Below are 18,273 nucleotides of genomic sequence, written 5' to 3'. Positions count from 1 at the left end.
CTGGCACCCTTCTCGTCCTGCATCTTCTCTGTGTCATTCCCTTCCAGTGGGAGCTGCGTAAGAGGGGTCACCGAGCCCCAGGCTGGGCTCCACTCTAGGGGAGGGACTGCAGGGCAACGTGCTCGGGGCCTTTGACTTCTTCCCCGGAGTCTGAACCCCTCCCTCTGCAGTGGCTGGAGGGGTCCTCCCTTACATTCCAGGCCTCTTTGTTGGGCAGGTGTCAAACAGGTTCTTATTTTTAAGCTTTTGTTTAACTATAACGTTATTATCACAGCTAACCAAATTAGTAACAATTCCTTAATATTGTCTGAATACAAGTCTGTATTCAAGTTTTCCCTTTGGGTCAAAATTGTCTTTTTATAACTGAGCTTATTGTGAATCACGAGCCAAATGTGGACCACGTGTTGTGTTTGTTTGTTCCAGCTTTTAAATATTTCTCAATCTAGAGCAGTACCTCTTCCTGCTCCACCCAAAAATCACCCAGTGATTTTTCACATCATCACTGTATTGAAGAAACTGGGTCATGTGTCCTAAGAATTTTCCAGGACTGTTCTGGGTTTGACTGATTGCTTCCTGAGGCTTTTTCAGGATAATTTTGAGTTCGGCTGATTGCTTCCCCAGACAATAAAATTTGTTGTTCTATACCCAATATTTTATCTATAGACTAGACGTTAGCAGTGACGACTTGATTAGATTTAGGTTCAGTCTTGAGGAGTGGGAGTACTGTGTTCTTCATAATTCCTTACTTCAGGGAGGCCCAGAGTTCTTGATTGTCTCAGTTTTAATGATGCTAAACTTCATCATTGAGTTTAGGCTAGTGATGTTCTGATCCTTTTCTTAGAAAGTTCCCTATCTTTACCATTAATAATTGCTGCTTGAGTCAGTGATTTTATTAGGAGTTGTGTGAGGGTGTGGTAAATTTTATTATTCTCATTTATCAGCCGGAATTCTGTGTAAAATATCTTCCCCGCTTCCTTTGAGGGCTTTTAGGTTACCCTGAAATGTAGTTTATGTTGGAAAATTGGATAAATTTGTTTTCCTCAGTTAATAGTTTTCACAGTAGTGAATGGATGCCCCAGCAATCCTAAATGGTGTTTTAAGAGTCCCTCCTCTAATAGTTTTAAAAGTTGTGATAAAATAACATAACATAAAGTTTTAAATGTACAGTTTAGTATAGTTAAGAAGGTTCACATTGTTGTGCTGTCAATTTCCAAAACTCTTCATCTTGCAAAACTGAAACTCTAAACCCATTAAATACAAGTCCCTATTCTCCCCACTCCTTCCCCGTGGTAACCACATGCTACCTTCTGTTTCTATGAATTTGACTAGAATAATCAAATTTCTAGAAAATGGAATCATACAGTGTTTGTCTTTTTCTGAAGGACTCATTTCATTTAGTATATCTTTAAGACTCATCCATGTTCCAGGGTTTGACAAATTTCCTTTATTTTTTGAGACTGAATAATATCCTGTTGTTGTATGTCCCACCTTTTGTTTCCCCACTCACTCATTGGTGGACACTGTGTTGCCTGTAGTTGTATTATGAATAATGCTGCTGTGAACACGCTATGTGCATATGTGCTAAGTGGATTCAGTCCTGTCCGACTCTACGATGCTAGGGACTGTAGCCCGCCAGGCTCCTCTGTCCATGGGATTCTCCAGGCAAGAATACTGGAGTGGGCTGCCATGCCCTCCTCCAGGGGATCTTCCCGACCCAGGGCTTGAACCCGCATCTTTCATGTCTCCTGCATTGGCAGGCGGTTTCTTTACCTCTAGTGCACCTGGGAAGACCAAACATGGTATCCAAATATCTTTTCAGTTCTTTTTTTGTGTGATCAAATACTTCATTTTATTGAATTATAGTTGCTGTACAAAAAAGTTATAGTCCATTTATAGTTACTGTAAAATATTGTCTATATTCCCTGTTCTGTACCATATCAATTCCTTTGGGTATATATCCAGAAGTAGAATTGCTGGATCATATGGTAATTCTATTTAAAATTTTTCAGGGAACCCCCATACTGTTTTTTCCTACAGGGACTGTACTATTTTACATTCCCACCAATAGTGCATCTTTTTTTTTTTTTTTATCATAGCCACCCTAATCAGTATGAGGTGACCTCCTCTATTATTTAGTGTTAGTGTTATAATAAGCTCATTGGTTTCTATATATTTATTTTTATATTTATTTATATATTTATATGTTCAATCATTCTTGTTTTTTCTTTTCCATTATGGTTCATTACAGTACATTGAATATAATTCCCTGTGGTATACAGTAGGACCTTGCTGTTTATCCTTTCTCTGTATATAATAGTTTGTATCTGCTAATCTCAAGCTCCCAATACATCCCTCCCTCACCCCTTCTCCCCTTTGGCAACCACAAACCTATTCTCTGTGTCTGTGAGTCTGTTTCGTAAATAAAGTTCAGTTGTATCATATTTTAGATTCCACATATAAGTGATACCATACGGTGTTTGTCTCTTTCTGACTTGCTTCATTTAGTATGATAATCTCTAGGCCCATCCATATTGCTGCAAATGGCATTGTTTCATTTTCTATGGCTAAGTAGTATTTCTCTGTGTGTGTGTGTGTGTGTGTGTGTGTGTGTGTACACACATACATACCACATCTTCTTTACCCTATTCATCTGTCCGGGGACACTTAGGTTGCTTCCATGTCTTTGCTATTGTAAATAGTGCTGCTATGAACATTGGGGTGCATGTATCTTTTTTAATTAAAAGTTTTTTGCTGATATATGCCCAGGAGTGGTAATTGCTGGATCAAATGGTTACTGTATTTTTAACATTTTGAGGAAGCTCCATACTGTTTTTCATAGTGGCTGCACCAATTTACATTCCCACCAACAGTATAGGAGAGTGCCTTTTTTCCCACATCCTCTCCAACATTTGTTATTTGTGGACTTTTTAATGATGGCCATTCTGGCTGGTGTGTGATGGTACCTTGTAGTTACGATTTGCATTTTTCTAATTATTAGTGTTAGTTGAGCATCTTGTGCTTGTTGGCCACCTGTATGTCTTCTTTGGAGAAATGTCTATTTAGATCTTCTGCCTGTTTTTTGATTGGGTCTTTTGTTGTTGTTGTTGTTACTGAGTTGTATGAGCTGTTTATATAACTTAAAAATTAAGCCCTTGTTAGTTGCACTGTTTGTTTGCAAATATTTTCTCCCAGTCCATAAGTTGTCTTCGTTTTGTTTATGGTTTCTATTGCTATGCAAAAGCTTGTGAGTTTGATTAGGTCCCATTTGTTTAGTTTTGCGTTTATTTCTATTGCCATAGGAGACTGACTTAAAACATCGATGTACTTTATGTCAGAGAATGTTTTGCCTGTGTTCTCTTCTAGGAGTTATTGTCTCATATTTAAGACTTTAAGCCCTTTCCAGTTCATTTTTGTGTGTAGTGTGAGGATGTGTCCTAACTTCATTGATTTACACGCACCTGGCCGACTTGCTGAAGAGACTGTCTTTTCCCCATTGTATAGTCTTGCTCATTTGTCAAAGATTAATTGACTGTCGACATGTGGCTTTATCTCCAGGCTCTGTCCTGTCTCCTTGATCCATGTGTCTGTTTCGCCACCAGTGCTACACTGTTCTGATTGCTCTAGCTTAGAAGTATTGTCTAAAGTCTGGACGGTTAAACCGCCTGCTTTGTTCCTATTCCTCAGGGTTGCTTTGGCAGTTCTTTTATGGTGCCATATAAATTTTAGGATTATTTGCTTCAGTTGTGTGAAAAATGTCCTGATAAGGATTGCATCAAATCTGTAGATTGCTTTGGATAGTATGACCATTTTAACAATATTAATTCTTCCAATCCAAGAGCATGGCATGTCTTTCTGTTTCTTTGAATCTTCACTTTTCTTTATCAATATTTATAGTTCTGAGCATGTAAGTCTCCTTCACCATCTTGGTCAGGCTTACTCCTAAGTTTTGTTTTGTTTTTGATGTGATTTTGGAAGGGATTTTTGTCTGAGTATTGCTTCCTCCACTTTCTTGTCATTTCTGTTTGCATGAAATGCCTTTTTTTCCATTCCCCTGCTTTCAATCTTGGTGTGCCCTTCACTCTGAAGTGGGTCTCTTGTAGACAGCAGTTGTAGGCTCTTGTTTTGTTTTTAATCCACTCTCACATATTTTGATTGGAGAATTTAGTCCACTGACATTTAGGGCAATTATTGATTGATATGTATTACCACTGTACACCATTAAGTGTGTGTATTACCACTTTAAACCTTTGTTTTCCAGTTGATTTTGTTTCTTGTTTGTTCCTTTCTTTTGTTTTCCTTTCGTGGTTTGATGGTTTTCTTCTGTATTGTGTGTGTGTGTCCTTTTGTTTTTTCTCAGTCTGTTGTATGTCTTTGATTTGTGACTCACTCTTCTCGATGCTCAATTACCCCATTTTGGTCAGTGGGGGTCCCGGCAGGCTGGCTCCCGTGTTCCTGTGTTCCTTTCACTTGAACTCATTAAACCTGGAGACGCTTCCCTGCTTTGAGCCCCAGCAAGATTTGGGCGCATTTCTTGTGCTAAACCTAGAATCAGTCAATTTTTTAAGAGACCATGATGGTTGTTTTTTTTTTAAGTGAGAAATGATATTTAGAGGCTACATTCTGGGCACCAGATAGGCTTATTTTGCTGAATATGTTTCTAGGCCTTTTCAGTGGCCAGAGCTAAGAAATACAAAGTTTTAAAATAAGGAAAGAGAGATCTTGAGTTTATACTGCTACTGAAATGTAAGATTATACTTAAAAAAATTTTTTTTTAATCTTATTATTTTTGGCTGTGCTGGGTCTTTGTTGCTGCACGGGCTTTTGCCTAGTTGCAGGAGTGGGGCTTCTCACTGCAGTGGCTTCTCTTGTGGAGCACAGGCCGAGGGCTCCAGCAGCTGTGGTTCCCAGGCTCTAGAGCACAGGCTCAGTAGTTACGGTGCGTAGGTTTGGTTGCTCTGTGGCATGTGAGATCTTCCCAGATCAGGGATCAAACCTGTCTCTCCTGCATTGGCAGACAGATTCTTTACTACTAAGCTACCAGGGGAGGCCAAGATTATACTTTTTATGTAACTGATTTTATACTGAAAACCTTGGTTCCTAAAATTTTCCTACTGTATACACACATGTACATACATATACACACAGATTTTAAAATGTCAAGACCAATATTCTAACCTTAGGAAACCACATAAAGTTGAGGGTGTATTTGCAGTTCTTCATATCCTTAGAATATATCATATTAAGGATGTGTAAGTCAAAATACTGTGCTGTAAAAGTCACAGAGAATACTTTTTTTTTTACCAACTCAGTGGCCTGTCTTGTTTCATCTGTGTTCTTATCCCCTCTCCCTCAGTGGATTATTTTTAAACAAATCCTAGCATTATAGTATCTATTGCAGTATACATATCTAAAATATAAAGTTTTTTCCTTAAAAAAAAACCCATAGATATAATATCATCACACCTCAAAATTAATAATAATTCCTTATTATCAAATCTTAATATCAAGTGTCAAATGTCTCAGTATTGTCATCATTAAGTTAGGGTTAAAATATCCAGTTGTCTCATTTCTTTTTACACTTGGCTTGCTCGGATCAGGATCCAAATAAGGGCTATCCATTGCAGTTGTTGAAAATTTCTTTTAAGTCTCTTTTAATCTGTAAATTCCTCTTCCCTCAATCTTTTTTGTTTTTTGCCTTGGCATTTCTTTTGTTGAAAAAGCTGGATTGTTTGTGCTGTAAGGGCCCTACATCCTGGATATCACTGCTTAAAACAGATCTTTTCCTGGCCTCCCTAACAGCTTATCAGTCTGAGCACTCCTGAGCCCAGGTCAGTGGCTCCCGTGTTACTATGAGGGGCCTCTCCCAACATAGGCCCCCGCTCAGTCTCTCGCTCTCCCCTCTGGTCTTCTGGACTCTCCCTGTTTGAGAGCTTCTGTGAGTCGGCCTGGAGGACTTGTCAGCCTCTGGTTCTCTCCTGGGTCTGAGAACAAGGAAGCCACTACCTATTCTGTGCTTCTCTGTGGATGGATGTGGGCAGTTGTGGCTCCAGGCACTGCTCCCCCAACCCCAGAGTGGGCAGACAGGCTGAGCATATGGAAACCTGGTCTGCATGGAGGCCTCTGAGTTTTAACCAGGGGGGCTCAGGTCTGCTCTGGGAGTCACTGAGCCAACTTACTGAAGGTGTTGAGTTGGAACCTGCTGAGCCAGGGCAGAGGCCCTGGTAGGCCTGGCAGTGTAGCAGGATTTTAGAATGCAAGAAGTGCCTTGGGTCTCCAGAAAGGAAAAGCTGGTCCTCTGCTGAGCCGGGAGAGAGCAGGATCACAGCCAGACGCGTAGGACTGATTTTGGGGGAAATAGGGTCAGGTCTGCGTTTGATTAATAAGGTGAGAGGCAAAGCTAGCGAGGGCATCAGTGTCATCACTGTGTGAGGCTGGGGGTGTCCCCAGTGTCCTAGGAGAGCTGGGAGAGAGAACGGTTGGGGGTGGTGGCCCTTCTGATCAGCGTCCTAGGAAAGCCAGGCAGCCTGGTTGAGAGCTTCTGGCCCGTGGCTCCTGCCTGAACTACTTTCTCCATGTTCTTTCCTAGACCTGCCAGGTGTGCCAGATGCTGCTGCCCAACCAGTGCAGCTTCTGCGCCCACCAGCGGATCCACGCCCACAAGTCCCCCTACTGTTGTCCGGAGTGCGGGGCCCTCTGCCGCTCTGCCTACTTCCAGACCCACGTAAAGGAGAACTGCCTGCACTATGCCCGCAAGGTGGGCTACAGGTGGGTGTTGTCCTGGGCTTGCCCAGTGGCTGCTGCTTTTTCTGGATCGTAACTCATTTCAGACTGGAGTTTTGGGAATTTCCTAGTGGTCTAGTGGTTAGGATTGGGTACTTCCGTTGCTGTGGCCCGGGTTCAATCCCTGGCTGGGGAACTGAGATCCCATAAGCCACATATTTTGGCATAGCCAAGCTATAAGAGGAATTTTGAGTTTTGGTCTTATGAGCCCTGGACTCCAGCTTAATAAGACAAGAATGTTGATTGGTATGTGGACAGACATTTTTACTTTGTAGGGAACCAGAAGAGCAAGGAAAAGAACAAGGAGTTAAAAAGTTAAATATTGGGGGGGGAAAAAAAAAGCTTTGGGACCTCCCTGGCCATTCAGTGGTTAAGACTCTGAGCTTGTACTTCAGGGGACGCAGGTTTGATCCCTGGTTGGGGAACTAAGATCCCACATGCTGTGAGTGGCGCAGTGCGGCCAAAAGATGAAAAAAAGAGAAAAGGTTTAAAGAGGAAGGTATTGGGGATATTAGGCTATACCTAACATTCACTTTTGGAGAAGGAAATGGCAACCCACTCCAGTGTTCTTGCCTAGAGAATCCCAGGGACGGGGGAGCCTGGTGGGCTGCCGTCTATGGGGTCGCACAGAGTCGGACACGACTGAAGCGGCTTAGCAGCAGCAGCAGCAACAGCAACATTCACTTTGTCAGTTTGATTTTTAAAGGTATATAAATTTGCTTAGAAAGTTATTATGCTTGGCATATTAATTTTAAGGTACTATTTCAATAATAAATTTGCAAATTTTGGTATTTTCAAATATTCTCAATTTCTGAACAAATGGCAAGCTGTCAGAGTCAAAGGACTTGTATCTTTGTGTTGATTAGTTTTTGTCAGTTTGTGAGAAGTAAGACCTGAGAATGGAAAAAATGATCAGCTTCATGGTAAAACCAAGAGCAAACTATTTTAAACTGATCTATTTCTATGGTGTTAAACGAATATAAGCAAGAAGTCATTTTCAGAAAAAAGATAAAAATGAGAGTGAATACTCCTTCTAAAACTCATTGATCTGTAATTTTACATTGACCCAGTCAGGTCTCCTTTACTGGTTTACTTGCTTGGGAGTTTCTACATTTTATGTTTTTTGATCATTTTTGCTTCAGAAATTTAATTTTGCCCAAATTTATTAAAGTTTTCTTCTCTTTGGTATTAAATTTTGATTTAGTTCATTTAATGGGCTTCCCAGATGGCCCAATGGTAAAGAATACGCCTGCCAATGCAGATGACGCAAGAGACACGGGTTCAATCCCTGGGTCAGGAGGATCCCCTGAAGAAGGGAATGGCAACCCACTCCAGTATCCTTGCCTGGGGAAACCCATTTTCCCTTGCCTGGGAAACCGCCAGAGGAGACTGGCGGCCTATAGTCCACGGGGTTGCAAAGAGTTGGACATGACTGAGCAACTGAGCACAGTTCATTTAATAAACTTTTTTTGAGTTCTTACTATTGTCTTTAGCCTTGTGCCAAACACTCAAGACACAAAGATGGTTAAAATCCATCTGTGCTCAAGGGGGCTTTAATCTGATGGCTTACAAACATGCATGCAGGTACTTATGATTCAGAGTGGTTAAGTCCTATATTTGAGGAATGGTCAGGAAAGCTTCATAGAAAAGATAGGAGGAGGTTTTTAGGTAGAAGAAAGGAGGTGAGCCTATCTGGCAAGAGCAAAGGCAAGGGTGCCAGCACACACAGAAAACTCTTAGGAAGGATAAACATGGTGTAGGTCATGATGAACTGGAGGAAGGGTGAGCAATGAGACAAGGGGGTTGGTAGGGGCCAGGCCATGCAAGACCTTGTGTTCTTTGGCAGGCATCTGGACTGTTTTCCTGGGGATAGTGAGGAGCGATGGAAAGATTTGCAGCAGGGGAGTGATCCAGCCAGATCTGTGTTTTAGAAATATCATTCTGGAAAGCTGATATGTGTATTAGAGGTGAGAGACTAGAGACTGGTCGTGTGACAATTCCGATGAGACACTGAGGGATCCAGCTAAGGCATGGCTGTGAGGATAGAGAGAAGGAAAACCTGAGAGAGATAAAGTAGAAGCATTAGGGCTTGAGGATGGCTTATATACCAGGGTGAGGGATGGGGAGTGGTTAGTGATCAGTTCCAGGTTTCTCTCCTAGGATGCTGCTGCTTCTGCTGCTGCTGCTCAGTCGCTTCAGTCGTGTCTGACTCTGTGCAACCCCATAGACAGCAGCCCACCAGGCTCCCCCATCCCTGGGACTCTCCAGGCAAGAACACTGGAGTGGGTTGCCATTTCCTTCTCCAATGCATGAAAGTGAAAAGTGAAGTCGCTTAGTCCTGTCCGACTCTTAGCGACCACATGGACTGCAGCCTTCCAGGCTCCTCCGTCCATGGGATTTTCCAGGCAAGAGTACTGGAGTGGGGTGCCATTGCCTTCTCCGTCTCTTGGGATAACCACTTTCAAATATAGATTAATTTCTTTTATGTGTTAGGGAGAATGGAGATGCTAACATAGATGGGAAGAAAACAACCCAGAGATGGGGTTATACATAGCCCTTGCCACCATGTTGGAAAGAGCGTTGCCTGGCAGCATTCTCGGCTATGTTTTGCAGTATTCATAACACTTGAAAATACCTTTCTAATTTTGACTTAAATGTATGCTGCTTATTTCAAGATCAAATTGAATCCAATAGCAATCAATACTTTAATTTTTGTACTTGAATTAAAAAAAAATATATTGATTTATTTGGCTGCATTGTGGGTTTAGTTGCCCCATAGCATGTGGGATCTTCCCCACTGAGGGATCAAACCCGTGTCCCCCTACATTGGAAGGCAGATTCTTAACCACTGTACCACCAAGAAAGTCCCTGTATTTGAATCTTGAATCCAAGAAGTTTTCAGTAATGCAGATGGATTAATAGTATTTTTTGTACTTTAATTAAATATTTTACCTTCTTCTGTAAGAGTAAAAAGCAATGTAATGTCTTAAAAGTAGTTTATCAAGCCTTTTTATAAGAAAGGTCAGACAAAATGATGCAGCTAGGATTACTGAAGATACTGACATTAATGTTTTCAGTGACCTGTGGTTGAACGCAGAAGATATGCACACTGACATAGTATTCGTTGTACTTAAGATCTTCAGCTATTAGTGTATTTTTTGCAACAGCTTTTATTCAGATGTAATTCATGTACCATCCTATTCACCCATTTAAAGTGTCCTATTCGGTGGTTTTTATTATATGCACAAAGTTTTACAATCAGTCATAATGATCAATTTTAGAGTATTTTCATCACCCATAAGAAAGAAACTCTATATTTGTGGTCCTTCCATTCCAAGCGAACAACTTTCTGTCTCATAGATGTGCGTCCTTTGGATGTTTCATTTCGATGGAATCATATAATATATAGTCTTAGCATAATAGTTTCAAGATCCGTCCATATTATAACAAATAATAGTTATTCACTCCTTTTTTGGGTTTTATGAATAATGCTGCTAATGAACATTCATGTACAAGTTATTATGTAACAATGTTTTCAGTCCTTTTGGATATATACCTGGGAGTAAAATAGCTGAGTCAAATTGAGGAACTGCCACATTGTCTTTCAAAGTAGTTATACCACATTTATATTCCCAGCAGGGGTGGATGAAAGTTTTGACTTCTTTACATCACTGCCAATGTTTGTTACTGTCTGACTTTTGATTATAGTTATTGTGGGTGTAAAGTGGTATCTCATTATGGTTTTGATTTGTATTTCCCTGGAAGATAATGATGTCAAGCATATCTTCATAAATTTATTGACCATTTGTATATTTTATTTGGAGAAATCTCTATGCAGATCCTTTGCCTATTTAAAAATTGTGTTGTCTTTTTGTTGTTGAACTGTAAGGGTTCTTTATATATTCAGGTTACAAATCTCCTGTCAGATATATGATTTGCAAGTATTTTCTCCCATTCTCTGGATATTAATAATTTTTAGTAAAGCTAAGAGTACCTATGTTCCATTTCAATGAGCTCTACTATAGAGTTTTATATTAATAATATTTTTATTTATTTTAAAATTGTATTTTTTGGCTGTGCTGGATCTTTGTTGCTTTGCATAGGCTTTCTCTACCTTCGATGGCTTCTCTTGTTGCACAGCACAGGCTCTAGGTGCATGGGCTTCAGTAGTTGTGGTGCATGGGCTTAGTTGCTCTGTGGCAGGTGGAATCTTCTCGGACCAGAAGTGGAACCCATGTCACCTACACTGGCAGACAGATTCTTACCCACTGGGCCACTGGGGAAGTCCCAACACTGTAATTTTTTTAGGGTTTTGTAAATTATTCTGCTCTTTGTTGATAATTTGGAGAGTGACCAATGATGTCATAAGGAAGCAGGTTTAGACTATTTAATAATATGTTATTTACTTATTTGTGATTATTAACAAAGCTAAATATTTTACTGCTCTTTATCTTTTCTAAGTGAAAGTCGCTCAGTCATGTCCAACTCTTTGCAACCCCATGGACTGTACAGTCCATGGAATTCTCCAGGCCAGAATACTGGAGTACGTACGCTTTCCCTTCTCCAGGTGATCTTCCCAACCCAGGGATTGAACCCAGGTCTCTTGCATTGCAGGCAGATTCTTTACCAGCTGAGCCACTAGGGAAGCCGTATCTTTTCTAAAGCTTTATATATTTGACAGCATATGGTTCTATAATTGTCTGTTTTCTCTTAAAAAAAACAGTTGGTAAAAAAAAAAAAAAAGTTGGTAAAGAGTTGTGTCTTGGGGTTAGATTTCTTTTCTACACAGCTTTTCATTAATTTCCAAGCCCTGTTTAATTCAGTCCTTCATTGAGACCACTTGGCCGTGTTTTTTTACCCCTTTATGTTCTTACTTTCCATGAGGTTTCTTTCAAGAATGTCTGCTGGGTAATAGAATGGATTTTCACTTGTACTTATATTGCTCCTGTAGGAGTTTGGTCAAACTGCACAAATAAAACCACTTAGATTCTTTACACATATCAGGTGTATTTGGCTACTTTGAATGAATTTGGAAATGTGTGGATTTTTTTCTCCCCTCATAATTACTTGTGGTATAGATATGCTTCTGTGTGCTAGGAGCTGGTCACTATTTTGTTTGGCAGGAGAGAAAAGAAAATATAATTTAAGTGTAAGTAGTTTGTATGGAAGCTCTAACACATACATATTGAGTAATGAATGCTCGTTGGCCTTAGTTGCGAACAGGCTTTGGGTTCTGTGCACTTTTCCTCATTGCTGATTAAGTTTGTGAAAGGTGATTTTGTCTCCCCCTCTCCCCCTGCCCTGCCCTAAACAGACACATAAGAATGGAAAACAAAAAGGATTGGTCAGGATTCTGTGATGAGTCATGTGGATTGCAAAAATGGGCTAATATATTGAAATGAATGCTAATATTTGGAGTCAAAGAATTCTTAAGTGAAGAAATGTCCTTTCAGTAAAGTGACACCCTCTCTTCTAGATTACTGGGATGCCAAGGTTACAGGAGCAAGCAATATTGCAACAAATGTAGAATAATAGTTACCTCCAGAGCTGGGAGCAGGGAGGGTGTTCTCTCATGTAAGGGAGACCTGTCTGTGTTTTCAGGCGAGAAGAAAGACTGAATACATGAGAGAGTCTAAGAACCTGAATAGATGCAGGTTAGCTTAGAGCAACTTCATTTTCTGATGTTGAAGAAAGGAGACATAGTATTTATAGAGAGAGATTTTGAAGTTGAAAGAAGAGTTCCACATGACCTCAATTTCAGAGAAATGGTTTAAGACAATTCCTATGTTATAAAAATGATATAGTCACTAAACAAAACTCAGAAAGTACAAATCAGTATGGGAAAAGAGAAATAAAAATGTTATCCATAGTCCCACCAAGGAGAACTTAGAACACTGATGAGCTGCTGAGTCCAGAACAGTATCAGGCACATGTGCCTATTGAGAGCTTGAAGTATAGCCAGGGCAACTGGCCATTTTATTTTATTGATTGAAATTTAAATAGTCACATGGACAGTGCTGTATGAAACAATTCTGTCATCACAGCAAGTTCCACAGTGCTGCTCTAGGGCACTTCTTGGGCTTTAAGGGCTGTTTGTTTAATGTGGTTGTCACGGCGAGTGTAGCACCTCCTCGGTGTACATTTTATTAAGTGACCATCCCTGCCTATTCCACGCCCATGTGTGGGGAGGCACAGGCTTTCTGCAGTCTCCTTCTAAAACTCGCCCTGGACTCCTGCAGTTGGATCACACTTAAATGGGTGCTATTAATGTCATTTTTGAAGCACCCTTTCTCCACTCCCACCAGCTCCTCTTGGTTAGGCTCAATCAAGTTTTTGGCTTGCAGAAGAAGATTCTCTGGCCCGTGAGGGGAGGGCTTTCTTTCCCCTTCTCGACCAGGAGGGTCTTGGGCTTGGGAGGCCCTGGGTAACTGCATTGTGCCTGGCGGCAGCAAGCACGCACACCTTCAAGGCCAAATGCATAAGGGAGGGGTGGTCCCTGAGATGGCTCTCTTTCTGTCCTCCATCCCTCCTCTTCTAACACCACTTCTTGGTCTGATGTACCTGTTCCCCCGGCCCCACCTCTGTCATCCAGGTGCATCCACTGTGGGGTTGTCCATTTGACCTTGGCCTTGCTGAAAAGCCACATCCAGGAGCGGCACTGCCAGGTTTTCCACAAATGTGCGTTCTGCCCCATGGCCTTCAAGACTGCCAGTAGCACTGCGGACCACAGCGCCACCCAGCATCCCACCCAGCCCCACAGACCCTCCCAGTGAGTGTGGCTGCGGGGCCTGCAGGCCTGTGGGAGTGGAGCAGATTGGCCTGGGGCCCTGCGGGAGGTGTTGGATGGACTGGGAAGCCTGGGCTAGTGGCGGAGAGTGGCTAGAAGCCGGGAGTGCTTTGGAGATGTCTGAGACTGGGGAGTGTCCACGTTGGCTCAGAGTATTGCTTTCCCCAACCTGAGTCTGCTTCAGAGAGATCACATGTGGGGTGGAGGGGCCTGTGGTTCTGTCGGCTGGGCCTTGGTCACCTCACACCCTGGGGCTTGTCATGGCAGGCTCATTTATAAGTGCTCCTGCGAAATGGTCTTCAACAAGAAGAGGCACATCCAGCAGCACTTTTACCAGAACGCCAGCATGGCGCAGGTGGGCGTCTTCAAGTGCCCCGAGTGCCCACTCCTGTTCCTGCAGAAGCCGGAGCTGATGCAGCATGTCAAGGTGGGGCGCCTTGGGGAGGGGCCTGGGGAGACTGGCACATCCTCAGGCTGGGTGCCTGGCCCTGCATCCCTCGCCCCCAACCAGTCAGTAATCGCTCCCTCTGTCCCCAGAGCACCCATGGTGTGCCCCGCAACGTGGACGAGCTGTCCAGCCTCCAGTCCTCAGCAGACTCGTCTTCAAGCCGCCCTGGCCCTCGAGTGCCTGCTGAGCCGCCAGCCCTCAGTGTGACTGCTCGGGGCAGTGCCCTGCCCTCCAGCCGCTGGGGCAGGCCTGAGGCCCACCGCAGGGCTGAGGCCAGGCCCCGGCTGAGGAACACCGGCTGGACCTGCCAGGAGTGCCAGGAGTGGGTTCCAGATCGGGAGAGCTACGTGTCCCACATGAAAAAGAGCCACGGTCGGGTAAGTGTGGCACGTCCAGGCCCGTCTGTCCTGCAAGGTCAGAACCCCTGCCACGGCATGACCCCCTTTGGTTCCTGGTGCCATGGGCATGCTGGGCGGCGCAGATCCTGAGGTTCTCTGGGCATCCTCTTTCTGTCTGACTCTGAGAAGAGAGATGCACCCAGAACTGTCTTAGGGTTCTGACACCTTGCATCCTGTCGTCCCCATAGACGTTGAAGCGGTACCCGTGTCGGCAGTGTGAACAGTCCTTTCACACCCCCAACAGCCTGCGCAAACACATCCGCAACAACCATGATACAGTGAAGAAAGTCTACACTTGTGGGTGAGTCCCTGGAGGTGGGAGCCAAGAGGCCGAAATTCATCCAGACCGCCGTGGTACCCCTAGGGCTTTTCTCAGCTATGAGATCAGGGGAGGCAAGAGACAAGCAAGTTTCTGCTGGGAAGTGCTGTGGCTAGGTCAGAAAGAGGGCGTTCCAGAGCCTGGTGGCTCTGGAGGGCCCCCCTTCCCAATTCCCTAAGCCCAGGCCGCCCTGCCCCATGGAGGTGGAGGGCCCTGAGGTTGAGAGGAGTGGGTGCGATGTGAGCAGATGCCCTTTCAGCCATGAGGCTTCAGTACCATCTCTCCGAGTTTTCGGACAGAACAGGCTGCTCTGTCAGGCTGACTGCTGGGCCTGCACTTGGGTCTCTGGACACTGACACCAGAGAGAGGAGAGTCAGGTCACAGCTTAGGGCCGGTACAGATACTCTGACTTCCTGTCATCTTCCGCCTTGGCTGGCTTGTACTGGCTGGATTTCCCAGTGCCACCCTGCCAGCCCGAGGACCACCTTGCCTACCCCCAGACTGTCTCCCCTGGAGCCAGAGGCAGCTTCACCTTAGCCTGCCTGCCTGGCCCCTTGGACCCTGGGGCCAACCATCTTACACGGCCGCTCTGGCTGTGCTTTTGCAGGTATTGCACAGAGGACAGCCCCAGCTTTCCTCGGCCCTCCCTCCTGGAGAGCCACATCAGCCTTATGCACGGTATCAGAAATCCTGATTTGAGCCAGACATCCAAAGCCAGACCTTCGGGTGGACATTCCCCTCAGGTGAGTGTGGGGCCCCTGCCCACCGGAGCAGCTTGCTCGGTGAGGCTGGAGCTGGAGGGGTGCTGGGCTGGTTACTGGAGTCCACACATCCTTGTGGCTGGGGAGCAGCCAGCAGTGACAGCAACCTCCATGCTGGTCACTCTCTAGCCTCATGTGACCTGCCTGGGGACTGCACACAAAGAAAGGAGCAGAGATCCACGAGGCAAGCCAGTGGCCTTTTCTTGTTGCCGTTTCCGTGTCACTGCGACCCCTCCCTTGGTGTGTCCTGTGCCCTGTGAACACTGGATTGCTTCCCACGCACCTCCTGCCTCTGCCTCTCTGTGGTCCTAGGAGGTGGGGTGGGTAGGCCTGCCCACTGGGAGAGGATGCGGTGCTTCACTGAGTCACACCCCCATCCCCACCCCACCCCTGTTTCAGAGGAGCCAGACCCAGACTCCCACTGCCCCGGGCCCTCTGACCTCACCCCTGTTTCATGCCCTGTACCCATTTCTGGTCAGCTTCTGGGGCAGCCTCGTGTCCCTCTTCCCAGTGGGTTCCCCCCACTCCATGGTGGGGGCAGCTCCTCATAGGGGCAGGCATGTCTGGGAAACCCAGAGAGCTGCCTGGCTTTTGGGGGGCTCTTTACTGGCTATTCAGAGAAGGGCCCTGGTCTGCAAAGGCCCTTTCACACACAGCAGGTAGGGTGTCAATTGACGTTTTGGCAACAACTGTCTATGATTAAGATGCACACCTTCTCTTCTCTGCAAATGCGTACACTCTTTGATTTAGCAGTTCCACTTCTGAGATTTATCTGTCAGATAGCTTTGGCCCAGGGGGTAAAGAAATCTGTCAATATATGTTGTTAAGTGAGAAAAAGCAGGGTGAAAAAAAGTGCGCATGCAATGCTGTCATCTTGTAAAAGGTGGTGGTTGTATTTCTATGCATGCCTGGAACATCTTTCGGCGATACCTCAGAACCCCAGTGTTGTCTGGGGAGCCAGGGAGGGGGGACTTCATCTCTTCTGTACCCTTCCCACTTCTTTGGAATCCTGTGGTACATGGAAGTGTCCATTATAACAAGCAAAAGAAGCAAACCAAACCTAGACCAGAACCTAGGGCTGGCTGAGCCCGGCCTGGGTGATGATTCTGCAAGTCCTCGGGCTGTGTTGCCCACGCCAGGGACTCGTGTCCTGGACTCCCAGGCTCACATCGTTTCTCCTTCAGGTGAACCATCTGAAAAGACCAGTCAGTGGAGTGGGGGCCGCTCCTGACACCAGCAATGGCACGCCAGTCTCTTCCACCAAAAGGCACAAGTCGCTTTTCCAGTGTGCGAAATGTAGCTTTGCCACGGACTCGGGGCTGGAGTTCCAGCGCCACATACCTCAGCACCAGAAGGACAGCTCCACAGCCCAGTGTCTCCTTTGTGGCCTGTGCTACACCTCTGCCGGCTCCCTCAGCCGCCACCTCTTCATCGTCCACAAGGTGAGAGACCAGGAGGAGGAAGAGGCAGAGGCGGCAGAGCCAGAGGAGGTCTCTGGGGAGGAGGTGCCCATGGAGACCAGGGAGAACGGACTGGAAGAAAGTGCCGAGGAGCCTCTGGTGGGCGACTCCGAGACGGGGAGATCTCTGGGCCTGGCCCAGGATGAGGACGGGGCCCAAGATGCTCCCAGTCGACCACAGACCTCTCAGGACCGGGACAGCCACACACCATCCCCGCCCGTGTGACCAGAGGCCCTGCGGTGCGTGGTCGGGGTGGCGCCGTGGCGTCCTCCGCCTGCTGTGTGGACAGTGGGAAAGAACAGGCCCCACCCAGCGTGAGTGTGTCCGGCTGTGTCCTGGAGCAGTGTCTGCCCTGAGCTGCGGGGAGCTGGGTGGCCCCCAACCCTGGGAGATACGGGGTCACCCAGGACCCTCACAGCTCCGAATCTGCTTCTGTTATTTATGGCTTTGTGCTGCTTCTCGGTACCCCAACTCTCGTCTGTGTCCTTCCAACCCTGCTGCTGTCACCTCTGCTCAAGGCCCTTCAGCAGCCGCGCTCTTCTGGGAGGTCCCCTTTCTCTGCCTTCAGCCTGGGCCTCCCTGCAGCAGCTCGCTTCATAATTCCAGAGCCTGAGACGGGGAGGAGGGTGCTGGCATGGTCCCCCTTGGAGAGAGCTCGCCCAGCCTGGCTTGCAGAGGGTTCTCGGTAACCATGCCCTTCCTCTCTGTCTTCTCTGATTCCTTCCCCGCAAACAGTCCTGAGGATTCATTGTCGCACGGGCTCATCCTGTCTGTGTGGGCGGGAAAAGCTTCTGTTTGGAAGCCAGGCACAGAGAGGCAGGACCCCCTGCTGCCCCACTGCCCCTCGAAGGAGCTGTGCGTCCTTGTTCTGCTGCTGTTCTGCCTTTCCTGATGAGCGCGGGGTTTGAGGCACACAGACATGGGGATATTTGTACTCTTGCTCCTGTGCCATTAGAGAGGCCGCTGCCCTGGCAGCCAGCCCCTCCTCCTCTCGGCTACACTCATGTTGCTCAGACTATATTTCAAATAAAAGAAAACCTTCTTACCATGCAGGTAGGCTCTTGTATTCCTGTTCAGGTGAGCCTGGCCCTACCCTCCTCCTCCTCAGACTTCCCTCACTGGCCCATCTCTGAGAAAGAATGGTGTTTCCTGATGTCCAAGAAGGAAGGTCCTCTTTAGATTCTGCAGCTGTGGTTAGGAAACCAGGAGCTCAGGGCTTCTGAAGGGGTGAAGGGAGGGTCGTAATGCCGGTCAGGAGTCACCTCCAAGTCCCCCCTGCAACACTGAGCTAGTGGCATTGGCTTTTAGGGCCTACTGACA

General features: G+C 45.8%; 1 protein-coding gene across 4 annotated transcripts in view; it reads left to right on the top strand.

The window, feature by feature from the left end:
• Positions 1-18,003, top strand: part of ZNF592 (zinc finger protein 592) — a 48,727-nt gene extending 30,724 nt beyond the window's left edge. For all 4 annotated transcript variants that reach the window (XM_025271724.2, XM_025271722.2, XM_025271723.2 and 1 more), the window contains exons 5-11: positions 6,587-6,765; positions 13,373-13,549; positions 13,835-13,994; positions 14,105-14,392; positions 14,602-14,714; positions 15,340-15,475; positions 16,678-18,003. In XM_025271724.2, coding sequence (XP_025127509.2) covers positions 6,587-6,765; positions 13,373-13,549; positions 13,835-13,994; positions 14,105-14,392; positions 14,602-14,714; positions 15,340-15,475; positions 16,678-17,178 — 1,554 coding nt within the window. In that variant the 3' untranslated portion in view covers positions 17,179-18,003. The remainder of the gene's footprint in view (positions 1-6,586; positions 6,766-13,372; positions 13,550-13,834; positions 13,995-14,104; positions 14,393-14,601; positions 14,715-15,339; positions 15,476-16,677) is intronic.
• The last annotated feature ends 270 nt before the right edge of the window (positions 18,004-18,273 follow it).

Source organism: Bubalus bubalis, chromosome 20 (genome assembly GCF_019923935.1).
Source record: "Bubalus bubalis isolate 160015118507 breed Murrah chromosome 20, NDDB_SH_1, whole genome shotgun sequence".
NCBI lineage: Eukaryota > Metazoa > Chordata > Mammalia > Artiodactyla > Bovidae > Bubalus > Bubalus bubalis.
This window is presented reverse-complemented; position numbering and strand designations above follow the sequence as displayed.